This window comes from Cervus canadensis, chromosome 10 (genome assembly GCF_019320065.1).
Source record: "Cervus canadensis isolate Bull #8, Minnesota chromosome 10, ASM1932006v1, whole genome shotgun sequence".
Taxonomy (NCBI): domain Eukaryota; kingdom Metazoa; phylum Chordata; class Mammalia; order Artiodactyla; family Cervidae; genus Cervus; species Cervus canadensis.
This window is the reverse complement of record NC_057395.1, coordinates 50,789-75,668: the sequence shown is the minus strand read 5'-3', so window position 1 is coordinate 75,668 and position 24,880 is coordinate 50,789. Positions and strand designations below refer to the sequence as shown.

The 24,880-nt window shown below is 35.2% G+C and overlaps 1 protein-coding gene across 1 annotated transcript; it reads left to right on the top strand.

Moving 5' to 3' along the window:
- Positions 1 to 211: 211 nt before the first annotated feature.
- Positions 212 to 24,211, top strand: ARL5B (ADP ribosylation factor like GTPase 5B). The gene is made up of 6 exons (XM_043479523.1): positions 212 to 553; positions 11,803 to 11,863; positions 13,758 to 13,905; positions 16,268 to 16,351; positions 17,716 to 17,867; positions 18,596 to 24,211. Exons 1-6 carry the CDS (start codon positions 505 to 507, stop codon positions 18,642 to 18,644), a joined length of 543 nt encoding a protein of 180 aa, XP_043335458.1. The 5' UTR covers positions 212 to 504; the 3' UTR covers positions 18,645 to 24,211.
- Positions 24,212 to 24,880: the final 669 nt, after the last annotated feature.

Genomic DNA, 24,880 nt, shown 5'->3' with positions numbered 1-24,880 from the left:
GGAAGACGCCGGAAGAAGCGTTCTTCCCGGGAAACTCCGCGACTTCCACGCACACCCCCGCTTTCCACCCCTCGGGTAGCTCGGAGCCCGCCCACCGGAAGTGAAACTGAGGAAACGCCACATCGAAGGCGTGGGCTGACGTAAGCGCGCCGACGTCCGGCGCCGTTCTTCCGGCGATGGGTGGTCCACGGATCGGGAAGGGAGGCGGGGCGGAGGCGGGGCTTGGGGCTGGTTGAAGCTCTGGTGGGTAGGTGGGTTCAGACCGAGGGGACTACGGGTCGGCGTTGGGCTCAGTGGGCTCGAACAAAGGACTCTCGGCCAGGGACTCGGCGCAGTGCCTTCTGACGGTAGCTGAGCGGCAGATCGCGGCTTCTCCGCCAACCAGTGCCCTCGCCGCGCGGTCCCAGTCGGCTTTACCTCGGTGCCCCACGGCCAGTCCCGCGGTGGGGGACCCGGCGCAGCGGCACCTGCTGCTGAGGGACCCCGCGGCCCGCCCAGGTGCTCATGATGGGGCTGATCTTCGCGAAACTATGGAGCCTCTTCTGTAACCAAGGTGAGAAGGATGGAGCTGCGCAACGGCTCGAATCCGAGACAGAGGGTCTAACCGCTGGAGGGGACAGCTGTGTGGGGGTTAGGGGAAGGTAAGGCAGGGCCCTCGGTGGACACAAACGTTCTGAGACGCAGAGAAGTGACTTAGTCAAGGGGGTGGGTAGAAACTCACTGTTTTAGGTTGGAAGAAGGTGCAAGTGATGGTTGCGAGAAACGGAATGATAGTTGCGAGAAATGGAAAGTCAGAAGAGGGGGCATTTGGTCTCCTGGGATCCAAACCAAGAATTTGGAAATGTTGCCAAAGGAAAGCGGAAAGCAACCTAATGATACCCGGAGGCATTTGGCGGGCCTTTTCCTTTTCTAATTAAGTATCCTAAGTTTTTCCCCAGGATGTGTTCGCCCAGAAACCTATCAACTTAAAAACAAACAAACAAACAACGTTACTAGTGCTGCTTTGTTTTCCGCCTTGCTGTTTTATCCATTTCGCCGTCACGTTCTGATTTCGCCTGCTTTCCCGGACTTGGGAATGAATTGAGACACACGGGTTTCTGGAAATCTTCGTCCTAAACCCTTTATTCCTTTCTTCGATATTGAAAGGCTCAATGCTTTTGGTTCTGTGGAGGATATTGCGTGTCGGTGATTCGTTTAGAAACTGGTTCTGAGATGTCTAAAAGTTGCAAGTCCAAACGGCCAAGAAGTTGTAAAACCTGTTCTCAGTCAGAGTAAATAAGACGTGATGGCTTCTGAAGAGAATATACCCAGACAAAAGGGCCGGCTATAGGTAAAGTTTTAGGCATTCTTTTAACTGTTATCTCAGTAATTAAAACCAGTTCTAAAACAAATAGTTTTATTTTGCTTTTACCATCCGGGCATAATAAAAGCCAGTGTTTTATGATAGTAGCAATCAGTTATTGCTAATGTGATTTATTTTTTCTGGATTTAAGAAGTTAGAAGAATGAAATGACTTTAGTCACTTGTTCTGTAGATCGATAAGAAAACTAAAATAGTCTTTTTCAAGGTTACAAGTTAATAAAGATGGATATATCCATACACATATGCGTATGTGTATAAACGAAATTACTGCAGGTTTCAAAGTGGCCAGAGTTTTAATTCCATATGGATATTATCCGTAACTTTAATACAGTATTTTTTCAGCAGTGTATGTTTTCTAATCCTCATTACATGAATTTACCATGTAAAGCAACATTTTAAGACATGTTTCAAAGTATAGAGATTAATAATTACCTGCTTATCTTTTCTCATAGTTTGAGTTCTCTGTAATTTGTCCCATCCCCTTTTCTCTCCTTTCTGTTTTATTACTGTGTTTATCATTTTTTACAGGTTTTTTTTTGGATGTAGACTATTTTTAAAGTCTTGATTGAAGTTTTTACAGTATTGCTTCCATTTTATGTTTGGTCCTGGGGCATGTGGGACCGTCGCTCCCTGACCAGGGCTTAAACCCACAGCCTCTGCATTGGAAGATGAAGTCTTAACTACTGAACCGCCACGGAAGACCCTGTTTATCTTTTTTTTTGAGGCTTCTTAATCAGACTAGAAGGGAATGAAGGATGAAGAGGGAAAATTCAGATGATGAAAGACATTCAATGGGCTACTTCTATAAATCATATACTTGTTTCATCCTTTTAAATTCCCATTACTATTTAGGAATTTTTCTTTTCCTTTAACTTCCTTGTTTAGAAAATTTAGAACTACGTAATGGTTATTCTGTCATTGTATTCATTCATACGACTAACATTTAGTCATAGGCCATAAAGCCAGACATGAGATTTAGACATAGGAGAGACAAAGGTTAAAAATAAACAGAAAAGTTGAAGTTAACGTAGTTACTTGCTCTCAAAGTACCCAAAAAAGATGCAGCATGGTAAATTATTTCACAGATAATGTAATAAAAGCATGGTGATGGTCACCGAGAAGGAGGCAATAAATTTTTTCTCAGGTCGTTCCTAGAATACATTACAGGAAAAGATATACTTGGACTTTAGTGATAAATAGGTGTTTACCAGGCATGCTAAGCAGTCTGAGTAGAAGTACTGATATGCAAATAGGAGAGGAATGAAATAGTGGGGTACATAATTTTGTTTGGCTGTATCCTAGTTTGCCTGGATGAAGTTGGAGAGGTAATGGGGAGAACCAGATCACAGAAGGCCTTGTGTGTAGACCAGCTAGCCATAGAGCCCTTCAAGAGTTTGGTCCTTGTATGTTATTTTTAGAGCAGGGGAATAATATGATCAGATTGATACTTTAGTTCTGTATTTTTGCTTTCTATTTGTATCATCTGACAATCTCAGCATTTTCCATTTTCACCGCTATGAGGCATCCAGTGATACTCAAATCACTCGGTCTTGGTTGCATATTAGAATGATATGCCCAAGGCTCCACCTCAGACCAGTTGAATCAGAAGGGGAAGGAGTGGCTCTGGGTGTCAGTGCCAAGATGACTGGAATATAAAGATGGACTTGACTGTTTATCTTGCCTTTAATAGTTCTTTCTCTTATCTTTCTTCCAACGTTTGTTTCCAAGCATCTTCTCATAAATGTAATATCTTTCTGGGAATAAGTAAAATAACAGCATGTGTTGGCTAAATAAAGCTATGACAAAGTGCATGCTTAATCTCTGTGATTTTTGTGTTCCCTTATTTTAAGCGAGGAGACTTATTACTTCAATGCACTTATCAACGAAGGAAGTAATTTTAAATCTGATTATCTTTGCAAACTATTGTGTATATCTTTGTGGTTGTTTATGTGTTTTGTACAAGCATATGTCAGAGGTAGTCTGAGTTCGGTTCCAGACTACCAGAATAAGGCGAATATTGCAAAAAAAGCCAGTTACACAGTTTTTTTTTTTGCTTTACCAATGCACATAAAAGTTATGTTTAGGCCATACTGTAGTCTATTAAATGTGCAATAGCATTATGTCTAAAAAACAATGTACATATCCTAATTTAATTATTGCTGAAAATTGTTAGCCATCATCTGATAATGCAGGATTGCCACAAACCTTCAATTTGTAAAAAATGAAATACCTGTGAAGTGCAATAAAATGAGGTTATGCCTGTGTAAAATGCATATGTAGATATCTGTCTTTAGAGTCACCTCAGAAATTGAGCACTCTTCTTTTTTTAAAACTTCCCAACTCTCTTAGGAATGAGTGGAATATGATGTTAATTGTAGTTCATTTTCAGAATCAAAGAACAATGACATTTTAATTTCATTAACTCATCATTTCCTTCTCATTGGTTAATTTCATGCTATCATTTTGAGCAATGATAGCCAATTTGTATAGCATTGTTACTGTTCTTCACTTCTGATGGCTTACATCTGATGTCTCCTGTTAGTATTTTGCTCTTAATTCTGGATTTTTTGCTAGTTTCAAACACACCAGACTTAAATTTATCACTGTCTGCCCCGTTTTCTAAAACCTGCTTTATCCATACCTTCAAATGGTTCAGATTTCTGATCAAATGTCATTCCTCAGAGAGCCCTTCCCTTCCCTGACCACTTTTACCCCAACATTCAGTCTTTACCCCCCTTGTTTTTCTGAGTAACGCTTATCACTCCTTGTAATAATATAAGTTTAGTTGTTTATAGTACTTGTCTGTTTGTTTCAGTAGAAATGAATTCCTCAAGGCATAAACTTTGTCTAATTTGTAATTGTATCCCCAATATAAAAAAAACTTTGTTCAATTTTTTTTGTTTTGTTTTTCAAACAAAAATTTTATATCAAAGTAACACACTTTTTAAAAAGTTATATAGTTCTAAAGTTTGTAAATGATGTGTATTAGTCAAATCACACGTTTCTGGATAATATGCATATTCTGGATAATATGGAAATTTTCATCATAATTGGGGTTTTTAAAAGAATTGAGGTATAATCAACACATAATGTTATATTTGTTACAGCTATTCTAATTATTTGTCTTATTGTGGTAGAAGAGAAATTAGTATTTTTATACCCTTTTCCCTCATTATCCCAGGATAGTATTTTGGGTTAATCCACACCCTGTCTTTTCATTTTTGTGACTGTAAAGGTTTGTTACTGCTGAGCTGCAATATGCTATAGTTATGTTTCCCTTTTTTCTGCAGCTTTCTCCCCCCTTGAATAATCACATCCATTGCGTTAGTTTTCTTTGTGCATGCTGTGTGCTAAGTCGCTTCAGTAGTGTCTGACTCTTTGTGACCCCATGCACTGTAGCCCCCCAGGCTCCTTGGTCCATGAAATTTTCCAGGCAAGAACAGAAGAGTTTCTACATCACACCTATCATGATCTAACCTTCCTACTTGCCCCGTCAGTATTCCATCCTGCTCTTAGTTGGACCTGTTTCTCATCTTTGACTGCTATCCTGCTATTCTGGACTTGTCTTTGCTACCATTCTAGGAATTTCCTTTGCTTTTCCATTTTATTAGAAATTTCTTTTTTTTCTTATTTCCTGGCCGTACTCCTTGATGAAGTACATCCTTCAGAAATTTCCTGCAAAGGTGTCCAAAGTGATAATTTTGTGTGTGTGATTCCAGATACCTGAAAACACCTTGGCCTGTCCTCATTTTTGATTTATACTTGGGCTGGATATAGAATTCCAAGTTGGAAAGCATTTCTTTCAGAATTTTGAAGGTATTACTGTCTTCCAGCTCCCAGTATTTTTCATTCTAGGAAATCTGTTTTCTTTCTACTTAAATTTAGGATTTCTTCCTCTACTAATCTGTAAATCTTATTGGTCATATGGTACTAAATGTTCTTTCTATTTTTCTTTCTTTTGAGAGTGTGTGTGTGTGTGTGTGTGTGTGTGAGAGAGAGTTCTGGGGTGTTTCTTTGTCTTCTAATCCTATTGACTATTTTTAGCTGTTATATTTCTAATTTATAAAAACTTACTATTTGCTAAATGTTATTTTGTTGTTGTTCTTATGTCATTGCTTCACAATGCTATGTCTTCTAAGTGTCTTAGGTTTGTTTCTGTTTCTATTTATTTTCTGTTTCTGTGTGGAAGCTTTCCCTATAGATCTGTTATAACTAATTCAATTGCATGAATATACCACAGTCTGTTTATTCATTTGTATCATGATGGGTTGTTAGATTGTTCTAAAGTGGTTTTACTTTTTTTCTTTTACCAGCAACATTTGAGGCTTCTACTTGTTCCATATCTTTACCAACGTTTGGTGTTGCCAGTATTTTAATTTTAGCTATTTTGTTGGGTGTGTAATGGTGTCTCATTTTAGTTTTAATTTGCATTTCTCTGATGACTTTTGGGTATTAACACTTGTTCATGTGCTAACTGGCCGTTTGTGTATCTTTCTTTGCAAAGTGTTTAAATCCTTTGCCCCGCCCCTTTTTTGAGGGTCAAAAAACTTTTTATTTATCCTGGAATTGTACTTCCCAGGTGGCGTTGTGATAAAGAACCCTCCTGCCAGTGCAGGAGAGGTAAGAAACATGGGTTCTATCCCTGGGTCGGGAAGATTCCCTGGAGGAGGGCATGGCGACCCACTCTAGTATTCTTACCTGGAGAATCTCATGGACAGAGCCTGGTGGGCTACAGGTGGACACAACAGAAGCGACTTAGCATGAATCCTGGAATTAAGTCTTCTGTCAGCTGTGTTTTGTGAATATATCCACCCCCCCCACCCTAACCCCCCAGCCTATGACTTCTCTATTCATTTTTTAATGGAGATTTTTCTGAGTGGAAGTTTTGGTTTTGGTGAAGTCTCATTTCTCTATATATTATTATTTAAGTGATTGTTACTTTCTGTATCCTGCTCCTTTCATCTAGAAGCTTTAGATTTGATGCTTTGGTCTGTGAGCCATCTCAGATTGTTTTGGGGTTATGATGTGAGTAGGGGTTGGGATTCATTATTATTATTTTATTAATGTGGATATTCGCCCCAGTAGAATTTACTGAAGACTTTTTTCCCCCAGTTGATTACTCTGGAGTCTTTATTGAAACACAAATGTTTCTCATTTGTTAGTCACTCAGTGTCCTGACTCTTTGTGACCCAGGAATCCTGCATTGTGGGCAGATTCTTTACCCTCTGAGCCATCTCTTACCTCTAGACTTTCTTTTCTTCTCTTGCAGTGACTTCATGAAAAATTTTAAAGCTGGTATTAGTCCCTTTGGTTTGTTAGGCCTTTTCAAAGAAAAGGTTTAAATTTTCTCTTTTGTTTCTTTGTTTCTGTTTCACTAATTCTTGTTTTTCATGTCCTCCTATCTACTTTTGAGTTTCCTTTCCTCCCCTATCCCCACCTTCTTAAGGGTTGGTTGGGTGCTACTCCAGTATTCTGAAGCTGCTTAGCATGCATGCATGCATTGGAGAAGGAAATGGCAACTCACTCCAGCATTCTTGCCTGGAGAATCCCAGGGACGGAGGAGCCTGGTGGGCTGCCGTCTATGGGGTTGCACAGAGTCGGACACGACTGAAGTGAGTTAGCAGCAGCAGCAGGGTGTCATTGTTTTTATCTTTTTCCTTTCATATATAAACATCTTAAAGCTGTAAATGTTCCTCTTATGTACTGCCTTGGCTTTATTTCACAGATTTTAATATATTGTATTGCATTCAGTTTTAAGAGAGGGTAAAATGTTCTCTTATATTTACCCACATTCCTGTTTTTCATGTTTTGAATTTCCATCTTGTATAATTTCCTTTCAGGCTAAAGGAACTACACTACCATTTTTGTAGTGTGGTTTTGCTGGTAAATCAGTTCTCTTAGTTTTCTTTCATCTGAAGATGTCTGTTTTGCCTTCATTCCTAAAGTGTATTTTTGCAGAAAATAGAATCTTGAGTTTTTTTTAACTTCATAGGCCTGTAATTTCTTAATCTATAAAGTATGCAAGGTGGCCCAGGTCAGTATTTTTGTGCATTTTTGGAGACCTGGTTTCCTCAGATTTGCCGTAGAGGTAACACATTCATTAATGAAGAGGTGGGAGAGAAGGAGTGGATAAAGCTATGATATTTTATGATTCTATAATAGTATAATATAGGACAGGGTTTTTTAGGCTCTCTCTTTTGCCCTCTCCAAGAGGCAGACTGTGCCTCATTGCTGTCCAGGCCTTCAGGTCTCAGGTTGTGACATCGTGTCCTCTGACATTTTATTCCCTACCTATTTCAATAATGGAAACTTATTTTCTATACATGCAGTATTTTAAATGTCCAAGTCACTGAATTTTGGCATAGTGCATCTTTATTTGTTTAGTTACATAGTTGTTCACATTCTCTGTGTTCCTAGAGGGCTTGTTCTGGTTATATGACAATTTTAGCGCAGATGTTATGTATCTAGAAGATAGCAATCCCTATTTCATGATATTTAGGTGGCTATCTTTTGTCTTAAGATTAAAAGTTGGTCATTTTATCAGTTATATTTTAATAATATCCAATTTTAGCATGATAAAATATTAACATTATTTCACTGTTTATTAACTGTCAATATTTACTGCCTCTCCAATACTTTTTGTTGTGTTAGTCCATTTTCATTGTTTAATAGTCTATGCTAAAACTACAAATTCTATTTGTTATCCTTACTAAAACTACAAATTGAGTATATAAAAATTTTTTTAGTTGGAAGAAACTTTTTTGTTTTCTTTTTCCTACTTATTTTTTTGAAGTTCCTTTTTCATCATATTTTTCCTGTTAGCCATTTTACCTGTATTTGTCTACAAGCCAGTGTGCGTACTAATTTTCTTTGAAGCCTCATCCTGTATAGTCTTTTTGTCTTCCTTACTGGGGAGTGGGGGGGTTGGGGGGAGCCAGCTTTTAAGGAAATCCAAGAGAATAAACACCAAAGCCAAGCCTGTCGAAAAACTTCTGTGCAAACACTTGGTCAAAATTAAACAAAAGTTCTATGATTGAGCATTTTCCTTCATTTAATATAGATAAACCTGCTTTGTGCTGGGCTCTGGAGATTCATCAGCTAGTAGCATTGGAAACAATTATTCGCAGACCTTTGTTGAGGGTAGAGGTGCAGCTTGGTCACTTGGGAGAGATTCCTAGTGAAGTAAGATGCCCACAGAGACCATCTCATGGGGTGTGACACAGTTCTAAAACATTTGGATTCCTTATCATTCTGATTGTTATGGCTTAACCCCAGAATTACTTGGTTTTCCACACATAACCATGCTCAAAACACACATTCCTTTCCCTAAGCATGGGCAGCCTATTACTCTATGACAACATGTTTTTTTAAATAAATAATGCTATCCGGAAACATTGGGGAAAAGACAGTAAATCTTAATTTAATTACATTTGTAAAGTCCATTTGAAATAAAGAATTTAGTGTCATACATCTTATGGTTTGTCCTCTTTAAGCTTAACTGAAAATTAACTTTTGTATTCATGGAGAGTAGTTTGAAGAGCTGGAAGATAAGAATATATGGCTTACATATACATGTTGAGGAGAAGTTGCAGTTATAAAAATATACAATTGTAAAATTTTCTCCTCATAACTTGAGAAATAGCAATTTTAGTGAAATGGAAATCTCTACTCCCTGCTCTGTAGATAAAAATGACATTAAAATATTTCAAGTTCATCTCAGAGGCAGCAGTTTGCAGTTCAACCTTTGGCATAAATCCTTTCTCACCTTAAGTTGAGACTCGCTGGAACCATAACTGATATATTTTGAAATTTATTTTTTCAGCCTACTAGGTAAATAAATAATAAAAGCACATCAAATGAAAGGCAAAGGAAATTGTTTTTAATCGAAGCTACTCTACAGGAAATCACTGACAGTTACATAGCTTAGTCTCTTAGCTGATCTTTTGGGTTTCAGCACATAAAAGAAGAACTGTATATGGCTTGTTGATTATGCCTAACCAAAAAGACAGCAGTACAGAACAAACTCCCTGTGTCATATTTTGCAAGCGTGATGGCCCCCTTTTAACATCAGGTCATACCATACACTATGGTAGTTATGATGGTAGTTAGGCTTTTGATATGTATTGATTTGAAAATTTGATAGAGCACTGTGATTCAGTAGTTTCAAGAAACTTTATACTTGATTAATCTAGACACCCACTGCTGGACATTTAAAGCAGTGTGTTAAATTTTTCTGCTATGATAAGGAGAATATGTGTCACTTTCCATATTTTTCTCAGTATTCCTTTGAAAACTGAATTCAATCTTTGGTCATTGACATACTCAAGTAGCAGCTAGACACAGCAGAGGCATTTGAAAGAAGGAGGAATTACAGGTGTGCATAGAATACAAACAGCTTTTATTTTATACTTTTTACTAAATGCTCTTTGAACTTGATTTTATTCTTATTTTATAGATAATGCTATAGAGATTTTTCAAAGAAAAGATTTCAGATAAACTTTTGGTGATTTCATGCTTTTAAAAAGCACCTCGCCGTTCTTTTCCTAATGGTGCTTTATTATAGAGGCTCAATTTTAACCTCAGAAGATAGTCTCAGTTTGCCTGAAGGATAGATACACGTCCCTTCATCATAAGACAGAGTTGAAATTTTATGTTTTGTCTTAATTGCTAGAATTCCATATCATTGAGGGAGAAAGGAGTCTGAAAAGGTTAATCTTGATTAACCTTAAGTTAATTAAGCATTTGAAACTTTAATGAAGTTCATACTCCATCTACCTTCAGTGTTTTCTTTCCTAACAGTTTAAACTCGGGGCCAGTCTTTTCAAAATGATGGGTTATTTATGAGTTTACCATTACAAGTCTTCAGTACCATAACAGTGATTATAATACAACTGTAAAGCCGAGAGCAGGCCTGTTTGTAAATGGCCCTGTGTGTTCACTTGAATTGCTCAGTAATGATGGTACTGTCTTTGCATACCCTTCTCCAGTTCAGGTTGAGTGCACCTTTATATTAGAGGCTTCTTCTCATGTCCGCTAGGGCCACGTGGTCTCCAGATCCGGGGCAGGTGGAGTTTCCAGCTGTCGCCAAAATTTAGGATCTCTGTTCCTTCACTAAAAAGAGTGCTGTCATTCTTGTACTGTTCTCAGGGACAGAAGCAGGGCAACACTTGAAGATTGAGTCCATCAGAAATTACGGGACACAAATCAAAAGTCAAAAAAAGAAAAAGAATGATAGTGAGTTAAGATAAGGAAAGAAGTTGTATTTTTTTTTTAAAAAGTAACTCCTGCCATAGAGAAAATAGGCTTTCCAGAGGACCATGTCGTTTGTCTTGCAGTACCATAGACAGTGCCTGTGTAGCGTGCGGGTCATGAGGAGATAGACATGTTTTGTCACATGAGAACTCGTATGTGAATTATGGCTCCTCTTTTTGACGGGTGCAGTATTGATACTGTTTGATTAGATGTATAATCAGAATTTTGACATTCATCAGAGGTTACCAAGAGCATCAGGGATCTGATATGAAGTGTAGCAGATTTACTACAAATCAGTTGATTATGTGGCTGTTCTTAGGGCAAGTTCCTTAAATACCCTGTTGAGTTCGCTGGTAACTTTTTAAACGTTCTGCCCTGGGAAAGAGGAATCATACATTCTGTATAGGTTAAAAGTCTAGCAAAGATGATATGTAAAGTATTTTTTGAATTCTAAGGCAGTTCCCAAATATCTACTACTTAACAGAATAATTAGCTGGGCCTTAAAAATGTGTTATGAAAGAAATGACACTTCTAATGCATGGCACCAGAAGAGGGGAACTGAAGAGTTTTCTTGTATGAAGAGTGGAAACAGTTGAAAAAGCATGAAAAACTCAGTAATTGCTTATTTGTCTGTAAATTAACATGAGGAAAAAAGTCTGGTTGAAATTATGTGTCTTAAAGAAACTGTACATCTTGTTATTGACAGGGAATACTTTTCAGTTTTTTTGATTTTTTAAGTGGAAAGGAAAAAAAATCTTGGTATGTGTAGATGGGAAAACATCCAACTGTAAAAACAACTTGATAAAAAACTAATTTGATTGGTAGAGAGGGCAAGCAGGTGTGTACAACGCTTTTTTTTAAACTTACATTCTAAGTCATGCTGTCTCGTCAAGATTACTATTTGGGTTTTTTCCCCAAACTCAGTATAAGTGACAAAGTTCTCTTGTGCCTGCATCTTACCCATCGCCCAGATTGTTTTATAAGAGAGAGAGAACGGCATAACAGATTGCCTCACTTAATGCAAGTAGCCTTGATATTGTAAAGCTTTCTTTCTGTCTGTTTCTTAATCCAGGAATAAATATCCAGTGAATGATTCTCATTAGAGAGCTAAGTAATAATCATTGTTGAAAGCGTGTAATTGAAGTGTGCAGCAGTGTTAAATGTTTCTGGTTTGCTTTCTTTTTGTAGAACACAAAGTAATTATAGTGGGACTGGATAACGCAGGGAAAACCACCATTCTTTATCAATTGTAAGTATGGGTGTTTGATTAAGCAGTTTTTATTTTCAATATTGGAGCTAATTTTGTATAATTAATAAGAATGAGATGCCATTATAAGGGGAAAACTTAAACATACGGTTTTGTATTTAGCCAAACACAAAATTTATTAAGCAGTTTTTAAGGTAAATTTGCTGTATGTTTGCTACAACCTTACACTCATTTTTTTCCAGCCTTGAAAGAAAGAATTAATATTAAACTAAAAATAATGTAAGCACACATTCCTGTGAGGGAAGGATGGGTTAAAGTGCATTTTGCTGAGGTCATTCCTCTGAGTCCGTGTGAACAGAGTGATATCTTGAAGCTATTACTGCTCTCCTGACTAATAGCTCAGGAATTGTTTAACATACCCAGACTTGTCAAATCAAAAGAAATGAAGATCGCACCTGAAAATACTGCTTTAGCAGCTTGCAACAAGAGGCGTGAGACTTCCAGAGAGATACATTACTACTTTCAGGATATTTTAACAGCCCATCAATCCACTTGTCAGACTGCCTCCCATTATCCTCTCAGTGCCAATGCAGTGATCCTGGTTAAACAGTGGAAATGGATCTGTGTCCCAGGCATTTTAACACATAATTATAAAATACAGTGCTCCATTGTGTGCTTCTTGTCTCTTCCCACCTCATCTTAAGTACATCAGCTGACAGCTCTCCAGAAATACTTCACTTAAGCAATGCTTAATGTTTTTTTTTTTTTTTTTTCGGCCGCTTTTCTGAAAAGCTACCAACTTACGGCTTGTTGTTTCAGAGTTGAATAACTACTTGTTTTTCTTTGAAACATTCATCCATTGGTCGTTATGTAATTTAGTATGCCTTAGCCTTTGGCCATTAGAAATAAACATTTCAGAAACCTGTCGTCATTGTTGAAGTAATTTTGCATATAGCTTCAAAAATACGTACATTAAACCCAAGGGGAGAATTACAGGCTTCTTCCAACACAGTACTGACATAGGCAGATAAATTTTGTTGAATTAATTGATTAATTTAGCTTAACTGATGATTATGATAATACACGTGATATGAGCATCAGTGTATTTTCATTTGCCCATCGACTATAGTTTTGGTTAATAGACATTTAGTAATCTTTATGGCTGAGCCAAGTTTTAGCTTTCTTGGCATAGACAGTCTTTAAAATGATCTCAAGCCCTTGTAGCTCAGTTGGTAAAGAATCTGTCCACAATGCAGGAGACCCGGGTTCGATCCCTGGGTGGGAAAGAGCCCCTGGAGAAGGAAATGGCAACCCACTCCAGTATTCTTGCCTGGAGAATCCCATGGACAGAGGAGGCTGCCAGACTACAGTCTGTGGGGTCGCAACAGTCGGACATGACTTAGTGACTAAACAACCACCATACTCAAGCCCAGAACAGGATGGCACATCGACTGTAGTTTTAGTTAATAGACATCCAGTAATCTTATGGCTGAACCAAGTGTCAGTTTTCTCATGTAGACAGTCTTTAAAAAATGATAGCCTACTTACTATTCATTGGTTACTACTTTACAAGTATAGATGACACAGTCACCTAGAAATTTGCTCTTTCAGCGTAGAGGATTGGTTCTCCTCTAACTGATAAGAAGACATGGAACTATTGGAATTCTGGCCACAAAAATGCACTCTCACACCACACAGTTCTGTCCAGATCAAGCCTGTAGTTTATTCTATTAAAAGAACCAAAGAGCATTCCTTCAGTTGTTGTTTGTCTAGGTATTTGTTTTTACAAATGTTCTGCAAGGTTCTATTTTTGTCGCTAGTGATTACCGTCATTGGTGCAAGTAAAAAAGGTTGATTTATATGAAAATACAGAAATAACAGTTGCTTTGGGTTCTCAAGATTTACAAGGGTTTTTATGGTATCTGTCTTTTAACAGCTTAATGAATGAAGTGGTTCATACATCTCCAACCATAGGAAGCAATGTTGAAGAAATAGTTGTGAAGAACACTCATTTTCTTATGTGGGATATTGGTGGTCAAGAGTCACTTCGATCATCCTGGAATACGTATTACTCAAATACAGAGGTATACTGAGGTTACTTCTGAATTTGAATGAGAAGAACCAAAGAGTAAACCCAGAAAACAGATAGGCTGTACAGAAGGCATAGTGACAGTTCCCTTTTAATAAGATTCTTTCTCTGTAAGGAATTTGAGGTTTTCAAATTAAAGAGGAAAGGCAAGTTGGGAGAATAATGGGAGCTATTATAGTGGAGTGCTTACTGTTGTCCGGCTCTCTCAATTCATCCTTAGGCTGATACTGTAATATCTCCATTGCTGGAGAAAGTGGACACTAGGATGAGCTATATTACCTTTCCCAACCTTAAAAGAGGCTGTGGTTAGGGGGAAATACAGTATTTTAAGCATAATTTAATATAGGATTTTTAAATCACATAAATTGAGCATTCACATTTTTGATGAGATTATATTTTAAATAAAAAGCAAATGATTTGCAAGCCATCCTCCCAGCATTTGCTTTCACTTATTTCATTATTTGAGTCAACCCAGGAAGCAAATCTGGAGTATCTTTTATATTTGTGTTTATTTAATCTTTTTAGAGGCAAATTTTTTTTTTTTTTAAAAGTGCAGTGCTATTGAGAGAGGTTTATCTTCAGGAATACTAATGCACAATTGCATCTATAGTTTTTATTTACAAAGAGGTACACCAAACCAGTTACTCTTTCTGTAATGAAACCTCTTAAAAATTGAGTTTTTTTTTTTTTTTTGAGAAGGAGTTGCAGAGGAGGTGGGAGTATTGATGCAAGGAATTTTTGGTGAATAACTTGTCTTTTAAAATAAAAAAAAACATAATATTCCTCTAGATTTATAATATAATAGCCTATGTGTATGTGTGTATATATTCTAGTGCAGTGTGTGACTGGTCAAACCATAATGGCATATCATAGATATTTAGCAGTTGTAGTAGTGCTTAATTATTTTTATTTGCAAGGGGAGGATAGGTTGATAGGCTAATATTTACAGTTATAGGTTAGATTAGTATATATTTCTATATAACATAGTAAAATAACATTCTGAAAATAAAATGTGTTAGAATAAGGGAAGAACAACATTTTAACATAGCTGTAATTTCGTCAAAGCTTACCGTTAACTCCAAGTCTGAAGGGAGCAGTTACATTTGGTGAATAGATCAGAGTTGGTTCCAGCTGATTCATATGTATTGATAACATTCCTAAATGGTAGTTTTTCAATTTGTTGACACAAAAAGACTTCACATTGGTCCAGAAAGACATCCATTATTAGTGACTCCACTTACATGAATTGTCCTTAGAAACTATTTCTACAAGAATATCAAAATTACCACAGAGAACTTTTTTGACCTTCCATGTAATGTAGCACAGTAGCATAGCACATAGCATTTGCAGTTTTAGGTTCTTAGGTAGAGATTTTATCTGCATAGTGATTTTTGTTCACTTTGTTCACCCTTCTTATCTTGCTTCTTAAATTCTTTACATCATTTAAAAGCTGAAATGTCTCCATTTCAGTACAGCAAGTTACACAGTCATTGACTAATTTCTGACACCTTCCTTCTTTAACTTCACAGAGTTACTTCCCATATTCTGTCTATTCTGATTGTATTTCTTACATTTGTCCCCTGTTCTTAGATTCCTTTTATCTCTCTATAAGCTCTTGCTAGTTTGTGCTCGGGTTGCTCTAGGTGTTTCTTTTCCCTAATTGTAAAGTCATTTGGACAATATGACTCTACCCCACCTGTGTATTTGACTCCTCTTCTATAACCCTCAAAGTGTTTAGTCTCATTTCTTTTTCTTCTGTATAAGATGTTCAGGTTAGGAATGATTTCTCATTGTATCTTATTTTTCTTATCAAAGATGCTTTATTTTGAATATGTAACACACCTTTCTTTATTTACACTGTTATCAATAGCTTTTTCCTGTTCTCTTAGACTATTAGTAACATCCAAGTGTGTATATATATTTCCATTTAACACATTTTTCTTGCCCTTCTATTGTTGATACTTTATGTAAAAAATTTTTCTTTTAAGTTTTAGTGAGTTATTTAAATTACTGTGACTTTTTTAAGACTGTGGCTTTCTTTTTTAAAAATACCTTTTACTACCTGCATTTTAAAATAAATCTTAGTATATATATTAAGGGCATATTATATATTCAAATATCACTTTAAAAAAATAAACTCCAGCATGGTTTTTATTTGTTGAAGTTGTGTTATGTTTCTCATTAACATTTGGATTTTACTGCTTGATGTGATTCAGTATAATACAAATTCTTTATGATGAAAAATACCAGTTTTATAGTGATGATGTTCATAGTAGAAAGTACTTCTAGCAATAGAGTAGTTTTGCAGAAAACATGAACATCCCATTCAATTTTCTTTCTTTTTACTTGTCTTCTAGTTCATCATTCTTGTGGTTGATAGCATTGACCGGGAACGACTAGCTATTACGAAAGAAGAATTATACAGAATGTTGGCTCACGAGGTAAATTTTGAAAACAAACATAAATGGAGTAAGGTATCTCTTTACTGGTTTTGTGTTTTCACAAAGATTAATGTGCTCAGCTGTTGGTTATTTCTTCATTAACAAAGTTTTATATATCAAACTGATGAAAGTCATGAAGTCAGAAAATTTTAATACTTTTATCAAACTTAAGAAAACCCAACACATTAATCTGGAGACTGATGCTGTTAATTGAAAATAGTTTTCACAGTTAAAACTACTTGTAAGTCTGATAAATTGTGGCAAGAGAATGGAAAATTTAAGATCTTTTCATCCCTACAGTTTATAATGGGCTACCCTGGTGGCTCAGTGGTAAAGAACCCTCCTGCCAATGCAGGAGGTGAAGGTTAATCTCTGGGTCAGGAAGATCCCCTGGCAGAGGAAATGGCAGCCCAATCCAATATTCTTGCCTGGAAAATCCCATGGACAAAGGAACCTGGAAGGCTACAATCCATGGGGTTGCTTAATTCTAAATAGTTCATATATACAAAAGACTTAGTAAAACATTTATGTCACTGCCACTCAATATAAGATGTTAAATACCTTGTGAGATCTCTCCAATCTGATTTTCTTCTCTTCTCTCTGAGAGGACCCTGAAAGATTACACCATCCTAAAAGTGATGAATATTATGCATATTGTCACTGTGCACATTATTACTACAATTTTGTGTACCCATCAACAACTATATAGTATTTTACTCTTAGTGTATCTACCACAGTTGATCTGTTCTTCTGTTAATGAACATTAAAGTTACTTCCAGTGTTTCCAGTTCTGCAGTGAATGTTAATCAGTGAGCTTCAGTTGAACAGACTAATTAGTATTATTGTCCAACCCTCACCTTCAGTACTCTCCTTTAAATTCTGGAGAGATTCTATAGTATACTATATTGACCTGTTAGAATATTGCTCAGATAATTTTAAGTCATTATTTCAGACTCAGGTTTATTTTACTTTTAGCTTGACCCATGTGGCCCAACAACAGAAAAATAACTTTTAATATCTAGCTTATATTAGTTTAATGTCTTTGTTAGAGTGAATCATTAAATCATGGTTCTTTGAAGTCATTTTTTATTTCAACAAAAATTTTAAATTATCAGTGCCTGATTATTTTAAAGTACAGAGATTTCATTATAATTGTTCCATAGGGCCTATTCTACTCTCCTGCTTCATTAGTTTTATTTTGAATTGTGATATTTGACATAAATATTTAATTGGGGGAGAATAGATACATGTGTATATATGGCTTAGTCCCTTTGCTGTCCACCTGAAACTCTCACAGCATTATTAATTGCCTATACGCCAATATAAAATTTAAAAGTTAATAGAAGATTTCATGTTGATTGCAGGATTTACGGAAGGCTGCAGTCCTTATCTTTGCCAACAAACAGGATATGAAAGGGTGTATGACTGCAGCTGAAATCTCTAAATACCTCACCCTCAGCTCAATTAAGGACCATCCGTGGCACATCCAGTCCTGCTGCGCTTTAACAGGGGAAGGGTGAGTGTGTGGCTTCCTTCACATTTCTCCCAAGTGTGTTCCACCAGCTTGCTTGCTTCTTTGAATCCTGTTCCATTTTTGTTCTTATGGTGTCTCAGGTTGAAATAATTTTACTCAAATGCTACTGTTAAATTACAGTTTAACTAAGTTACCAACAATTTTTTTTTTTGTAACTGTTACTATAAATGGAATGTTTCACCAAAAAAGGGTAAGAACAAACTTTTGAAGAAAGTTTTTACAATCTAGATTTTCAGTTGTTCATTTCTTGCTTGTGTCATTCATTAACTGGGAGAAAACTAATGTAACCTGAATAAAAGAGGAGATGTCAAAGAAATTAAGTCTAAACTCCCAGCTTTCCACAAGAGTGCGTCTCTTTCTTATCAGGAGTCATTTTGGAAGGCACACTTCTAAACAATGAACAATTAAGAAAAATGCCATTCTAATGTATTCTTCCTTTTCAAAGAACTTCCATTTGGGCATAGTAGGCTGAGGAGAACCCATTGTATTACATATGGACTGCCTGGTTTATTTCTAGGAACTTATTTATCCTCAAATCAAACTGACCTTCTCATTATTTCTCATACTAGAAATAACTTGTAATATAGTAGCTATATGTTGATGTTTGGACCTATACTTGTAAAAATATACTTAGAGTAGACTTAAAGGATGCTTTCAGTTTTTAATACATAGTTTCTTTATTTTGAAATGACTTTTGCTTTCTGTTTCAGGTTATGCCAAGGTCTAGAGTGGATGACCTCCCGGATTGGTGTGAGATAACTTTTTTGCTCGAAAGAGACTCTATTTATTCTGTGACATGAACCTAGTACATTTGGCTGCTAAAGCAGCAGCATGTTTAATTAATTTATAACAACACAAACCTCTGTGAGCAACACTTGAATCAAGTGCAGCTGAACTGGAACATAAAAGATTTTTTAACTTTTTTTTAATGCACTAATCTTCAGTTGGATAAACATAATGTATAACTGTTTTCAGCAACAGAATTCTTCAGACTTCTTATTCTAATTATTCAACGACTGCCTTTTAAGAAATATTTGTCATATGTTTAATGTTTTCTGAAGTATTGTAATAACTTTAATGACCAGTTTTCTTTTCATTTCTTGACTGCCCCCTCCCCCATCAGATAATTACCAGTTGTGGAAATTGTCAGGTACTGTTTGCAAACTTACCCAGCACTAAATATTTGCTCCCTCTGTAAACCACTTACTTTTGGACAGAACTTTATTATAGAGAAAGAAGTATGCCTAAAAGAAATATATTTAAGGAGTGGATGAAACATCATGAGACCTGCCTTTTAAATGAGTTGCTTTACCCCACATTATTGCAAGTCATGGAATAATTTTAAGTTTCTATTAGCATCTCAATTAAGAAGGCTGTTTATCTTAGAAGAATTAACTTCAGTTTTCAGCCTACAACACAGGATTGGTTTTGGTTAAAAATTAATAATAGTAAAATATTTATTTCAAAGCCCAACTTCAATAGTAAATACTTTGATTAAATATGATATTTTTAAGAATGTCACATTATTCAATGCATGTATAACTATCAGAAATTACTAAAGTATACCAGCACTGAAAATATAACAAGGCACTTGAAATATATTTTTACTATCAATTACAAACAACTTTATTATCAGCAGAAAGTTCACCTGTTTCATTTGCAAGGGTACCACATCTGCTTTGGGCAATAGTTAAAAAGCAGAAGAATAAACAGTTCATTTTATTTCTTAGAATTTGAAATTGTATGATAGTGTCTCTACCACCAGCAGTATATTACTTAAAAAATCCGTATGACTTTCCTTAAATCTGTTGTAGTGTAATAGGCTTGAAACAATTGCCATTTGTGTAATTATGCCTTGTGTTCTAAAATCTTTTACTGGATTATAGGAAACCGCTGAACTTAATCGTGGCTGTTAGAATATTACTATGAAACTCAAGTTTAATACACTAACAACTTAAAAGATTTTTTTGCTAGTTAAAAACTCATAATCTAGCAAAACTTTATTTTATTGGATAGCATTAAAACATTTTTAAGGCAGTGGTCTAATATGAACAGTAATCTACATAGTGCATACCTTAAGAGAATGGGGAAAAGTATTGTAGTTTTGATCCTCTTTATTTCAAATGTGTGCTTTTGCTATGATGAAAGGGATAAAACACACACATAGAGAATAATACTTTATTTTTGCAGTATTCTTTCATTTGGGTCAAAAATAGGATTCAGTGTTCATAAAAATATCAATACCTATTCAGAAGCGATATTTTAATATTTTTACTGTAGGTTGTTTAAATTTTGCTGTTTTCAGGTATACTGGATTTGTTATAGTCTAATTAATTTAGTTGAATGTGGTGACATTTTTCTGACTCCTGTTTAGTAGTAGTACTCCCTGGAACTGGAAATCACCAGAGGAGAACTCTCTGGGCTTTGGGACCTAGTTGGGACTTGTTTTCAAGCTTTTTCTTAAGTGATATTGTACCAGGTAGAGGGTAAATTTTGGTTTTAATATAATATGTAATCAGGAACAGGAGAGAAAAATAGACAAGAATCAGCATGGTGTGTATGTGGGGTAGAGTAGGGGCAGGAGAAATTATGAAAATCCCATTTACCTAAAGCACACTTTGCCAGAATTTCTATCTTGGGTTGTATAGTTTAGCCATGAATACTGGGGATAATTCTCTGAATTCTTTCCTGAGAAAAATCATATTTAATACTCCTGTATTTGTTCTTATTGTGATATCTTTCTTCTTGTATCTAATAAGATTGGCTGGCTCCATTTTCTTCTATCAAATTATATGGTTATTTTTTTATATTACCACATCAGCATTATACTGAAAGTGTTAATAGTCGATTGTATTTTGTCAGACTACTAGTGTAGACTCAAGTTTTCTATTTGATCTTTAAAATACAATTTGTTTTATTTTCTAAATGCTTTTTAAAAAATATTTGTTGGTTCTGGATTATAAATGATTTATGTCAGCTGTGTGTTGAAGATGAAATAGATGTCCAGCTAAGTTTTGTGCCAACGATTGGGAAAAGTTCAATTAGAAAATTCATGTAAGACTTTTTAAGTTTTTTTATGGGTTCACATTAGATAGTTCCTCTTGTAGTAATATGAAAACTGATTATCCTTTACTCCAAGAGAATGTTTTGACCCAAGCACGTATTTAACATTGAAGCATTGATTCTGACATTTATTGAAAATCAGTCAACTATAAGATACTGTCTGATGAAAAAATGTAAATTGTGATTAGTGCCTTTATCTGTATTTTGAGATAAGTTCTCAATTTTGTATTATACCTGTTCTTTAGAAGTCATACTTGCAGCTCATTAATTTAACAATAGTTCAGGTTTCACCCTCCCTGTCAATCCCTTAGTTGCTTAGAAAAATTTCTAATAAGTGGTAGAAGGCAGGGGGTAGAAGTAACCCATGTTACTTCTGGGAGATTATTCTACCTATTGTTTTTAATTTGAGATAAAGAAACTAAATTTAAACAAATCTTTGGTTATAGCTAAAATGTAACTGTTACCCTTGTAAGTTCAAGGCATTATTCTTAATACTGAACATGTTGCATTCTTCCTGTTTAAACCGATCTTTCTTATCAAATCCCATTTGAGAACTTTTAGAATTAATAAGCCTTTTTATATGGGAACATAGCTGCGTATTTTGTTAATGTAATTTAATTCCTTTGAAATAATATATCTATAATCTATTGAATAACGTGATTAAGTACACATTTTTGCTTTTAGGTTCTTTGTTAGTATGCTTAAAGGTATAATTTTATTCTAGCTTCACTAGAGGAATGATGATAAATTGAAATTTCATTGTTAAAAATTATTTTTTAAACGGATGCTACTCTTGTAACCATAGTCATTTTGATTAAGCATAAATTAACTTTCATTATCTTTAACCTAAGGAGAAAACAATTATTTTCCTATGGAAACCATGAGTGATATGGGCAGTGCTGTAAGCATTATTCTCTGAAGAGTTATGGGGAGCCACAAAGCAAAGAAAATTTTAAAAAAATGAAAGCTTTATTTTTAAAAAAGTATTTTTGATGTAGTATCTTAGGATGAATTATAAATGGATTTGTCTCTGCCTAGAGCTCATTGAATTCTTAACTATGTAAAAGAATACCAGTTGAAAAAATGTACTGGTATTATTCCTAGAATAGATTAATTCCCTTGATATTTATCTTTGAAGACCAACTTTCTGAGCCTAACTGGCTTTGGATCGAAAACATATTTCATACTTAGTTCAGTTCTAAAGGATCTTTTTTATCTTGTCAGGGTATAGTCACTTCATGATACTGCGTGATGGCTTGTAGCCAGTAGAATGTAGGGCTAGCTATCTAAAGCAGTAGATTTGAATCTCAATTTGGCCGTGACCTGTTTGACCTTGGACAATTACTATTGTTTGTGGCCTTCTTACTATTTTTCCCATACTGAAGAAAACTACAGCAGCAGTGCAACTTTTGGTTTTAAAATTCTGAAAGTTTATATACTACTATTAAAAACTGAAGGAAGAAAAAAACACCCAAAACACAACAACAAAAAAGAAACAAACCAGACAGAGGAAGGACATGTAATATGAAATTGCATTTATTTTAATCTATTATTTGATTCCCACCTCATTATTATTTCATTTAGTATATCGATACAATCAAATAAGAAAGCAAAGAATTAACTAGTAACTGCTACTCCGCTTAAACTGAGCTAATAGTTAATGAAAATGCAAAACAGAAAATGAGCCACATATTGCTAAGATATTTAAGCTATTTACAAAACACCAGTGTATACTGGGAAGTGCTCTCTTCTGGAAAATATCTTGCTTATTTTCCTGGCTTTTACTAATTGGATGGAAGTGGTTAGTTTGTTCAGAGCTTATTGGCTTTAGAGGATTACCCCAAACTCCAGTTCTGTGTTGATTTTCCAGTATTGAAAGGATAGTGCAGCCAGGATGTCAATATTTTACAAATGTCTTTATAAATCTGTAAGTAGTTTATATTCAAAGTCAGTTTTTTCAGTAATGTCTCATCCTTATTCATTTAGCATTACTGTGAAGACTGGCATCTAAAAGCCAGGTCCCCAAAAAGTATATTTTAAGAGTTTCAGGTAACCAGAGTTATACAGAAGAAGGCCAATTTAAAAAAAAAAATTTTTTTAGCTGCTTTGTTTTAAATTCAAGATAGAAAAAATAATGTGTTTCACAGACCTAAAATCAGCTTTAAATATATAAAGTCTTGTGAGATATTTGAGAAATGTTAATTTAGAGGTTTAGAAGCATGTGTAGAAACAAAAGTCAGAAAACTTGATATAATGTGAGGTTAAAATCTTCAGTAGAAAATTTGAATGGAAACAGTGAACTGCCCCCATTCAAGGCACTTAAAACTACTAGAAAATTCAGTCTTACTGTAGAACCAGATGGCCTATATTCCTGTTAATGTGACCAAAGGATTGGAGACTGATCGGGTTTCTAGAATTTGAGAGTATAGTCACAAAAAGCCCCTTTTGCATTTTTATAAACCAGTAATCTGCCTTTTTTCCCCCTAGAAATGGAGAAATAATGTGCTGTACATGTCTTCTGGAATAGAAAACAAAATTCTAGAAGAATAAAAATGTTCTCTTGCACAAACTTGTAAAATTTTAATTTAAAAATTATCTCATTTTTCAGTCCATATGGTGTCGTCCTCCAGTTTATGTGGTGTGGCACCATCCCATTAAATCCCCCTCCCCCAGACTGGATTGAAATAGACAGATTTCACAGCTAAAGGATAACATTCCTCAAAGACTGTTTTCTTTTAGTCTAGTTTACCACCAGCAGACTAACGTGGAGCAGATCCACATACTGTTCATTAAAGCACATGGCCAAGTGCTTAGTCAATATTTAATCAGTTTAATTAAAACCAAGTAAGGGAAAGGAAAAACTTTAAAATTTAATTGATTTTTATTATACTGTGAATATATTTGCATCAGTGTTGGTAAGATATCAAATGACTATCAGTTGATGTTGGTTATATATCATTTATTGGTTCATCTTTTGGCCATATTCATAAAAGACTATAATCATTTTAATCTTCTTATATTTTCCTTCAGGAAATTCAGGGACTCTGCAGCCCCTATTTTGTTCTCTTGGAGTAAACTATTCAGTGTAGTTAGGAAAACTTTTCATTTTGATTTTTCTTAAAAGTTGAGCTGCTATTTCATTAAAAGTGTGAAATAAAATGATGGTTATGATTTTTTTCCATTATGTAATTATTATAAATTTTACCTTATTGATCACTGTACAGAGGATGGTTAAAAAAAAAAATAAAGCTAATAATCATTCAGCCTTGCTTTGTGTTAGTTCTGATGAGAATATAATGATTATAATTGCACATTGCCATCTTAACATATTTGGTGCTTTAGAGCATGAAAGAGGAAACAGCAGGCCCTATATAATATACTTCTTGCCTCAGAATGTAAAACTACATTAAAGTGTCTGTATGTTTATGTTCATTTCTTAAGATTTATACAAATTGTTATCCATGAAGCTTCAGGCTTTCTGCAAACATTGTAACAATATCTTAGCTAATCAGCTTGGTAAAATGAAGATGGTGTTAATAAGGCCAAAATTATGACTTGGATCTCTCTGGGGGTCCACTGGTATTGTACAGAGGAAAAAAATGTCTTTCATGCCACAAACTTGCTTCTTAATCCCAACCAAACAACTGAGATGTGTGCTATTGGTTCAGTATATAAGCATTCATAAAATTAAAAGAGCAAACAAATTATTTAATGCACTCACATCATCACTTCTTGAAAGTGGTTCAGAACATGTTCTTTTAATGGTGGGGTTTTAAAGACATTTTAAATTTTTAATAGTTTTATTACTGTCATAAAATGCTTCTATATGTTAAGGTTAGGTTACTGGTACTCATGACTTTATTTCTGCAATTATGCTGTAATACATTGCTTGCATGCCTACTTATCCAAGTGAAAGGATGCTGTTTGCTCTG

What these genes read in the sequence shown, in the direction of transcription:
- ARL5B (XM_043479523.1), top strand. Translation starts at nt 505, where the DNA reads ATGATGGGGCTGATCTTCGCGAAACTATGGAGCCTCTTCTGTAACCAA. An exon ending in GAGCCTCTTCTGTAACCAAG is followed by an intron (nt 554 to 11,802) that starts GTGAGAAGGATG and finishes TTCTTTTTGTAG; the next exon opens with AACACAAAGTAATTATAGTG. An exon ending in ACAGAATGTTGGCTCACGAG is followed by an intron (nt 16,352 to 17,715) that starts GTAAATTTTGAA and finishes TGTTGATTGCAG; the next exon opens with GATTTACGGAAGGCTGCAGT.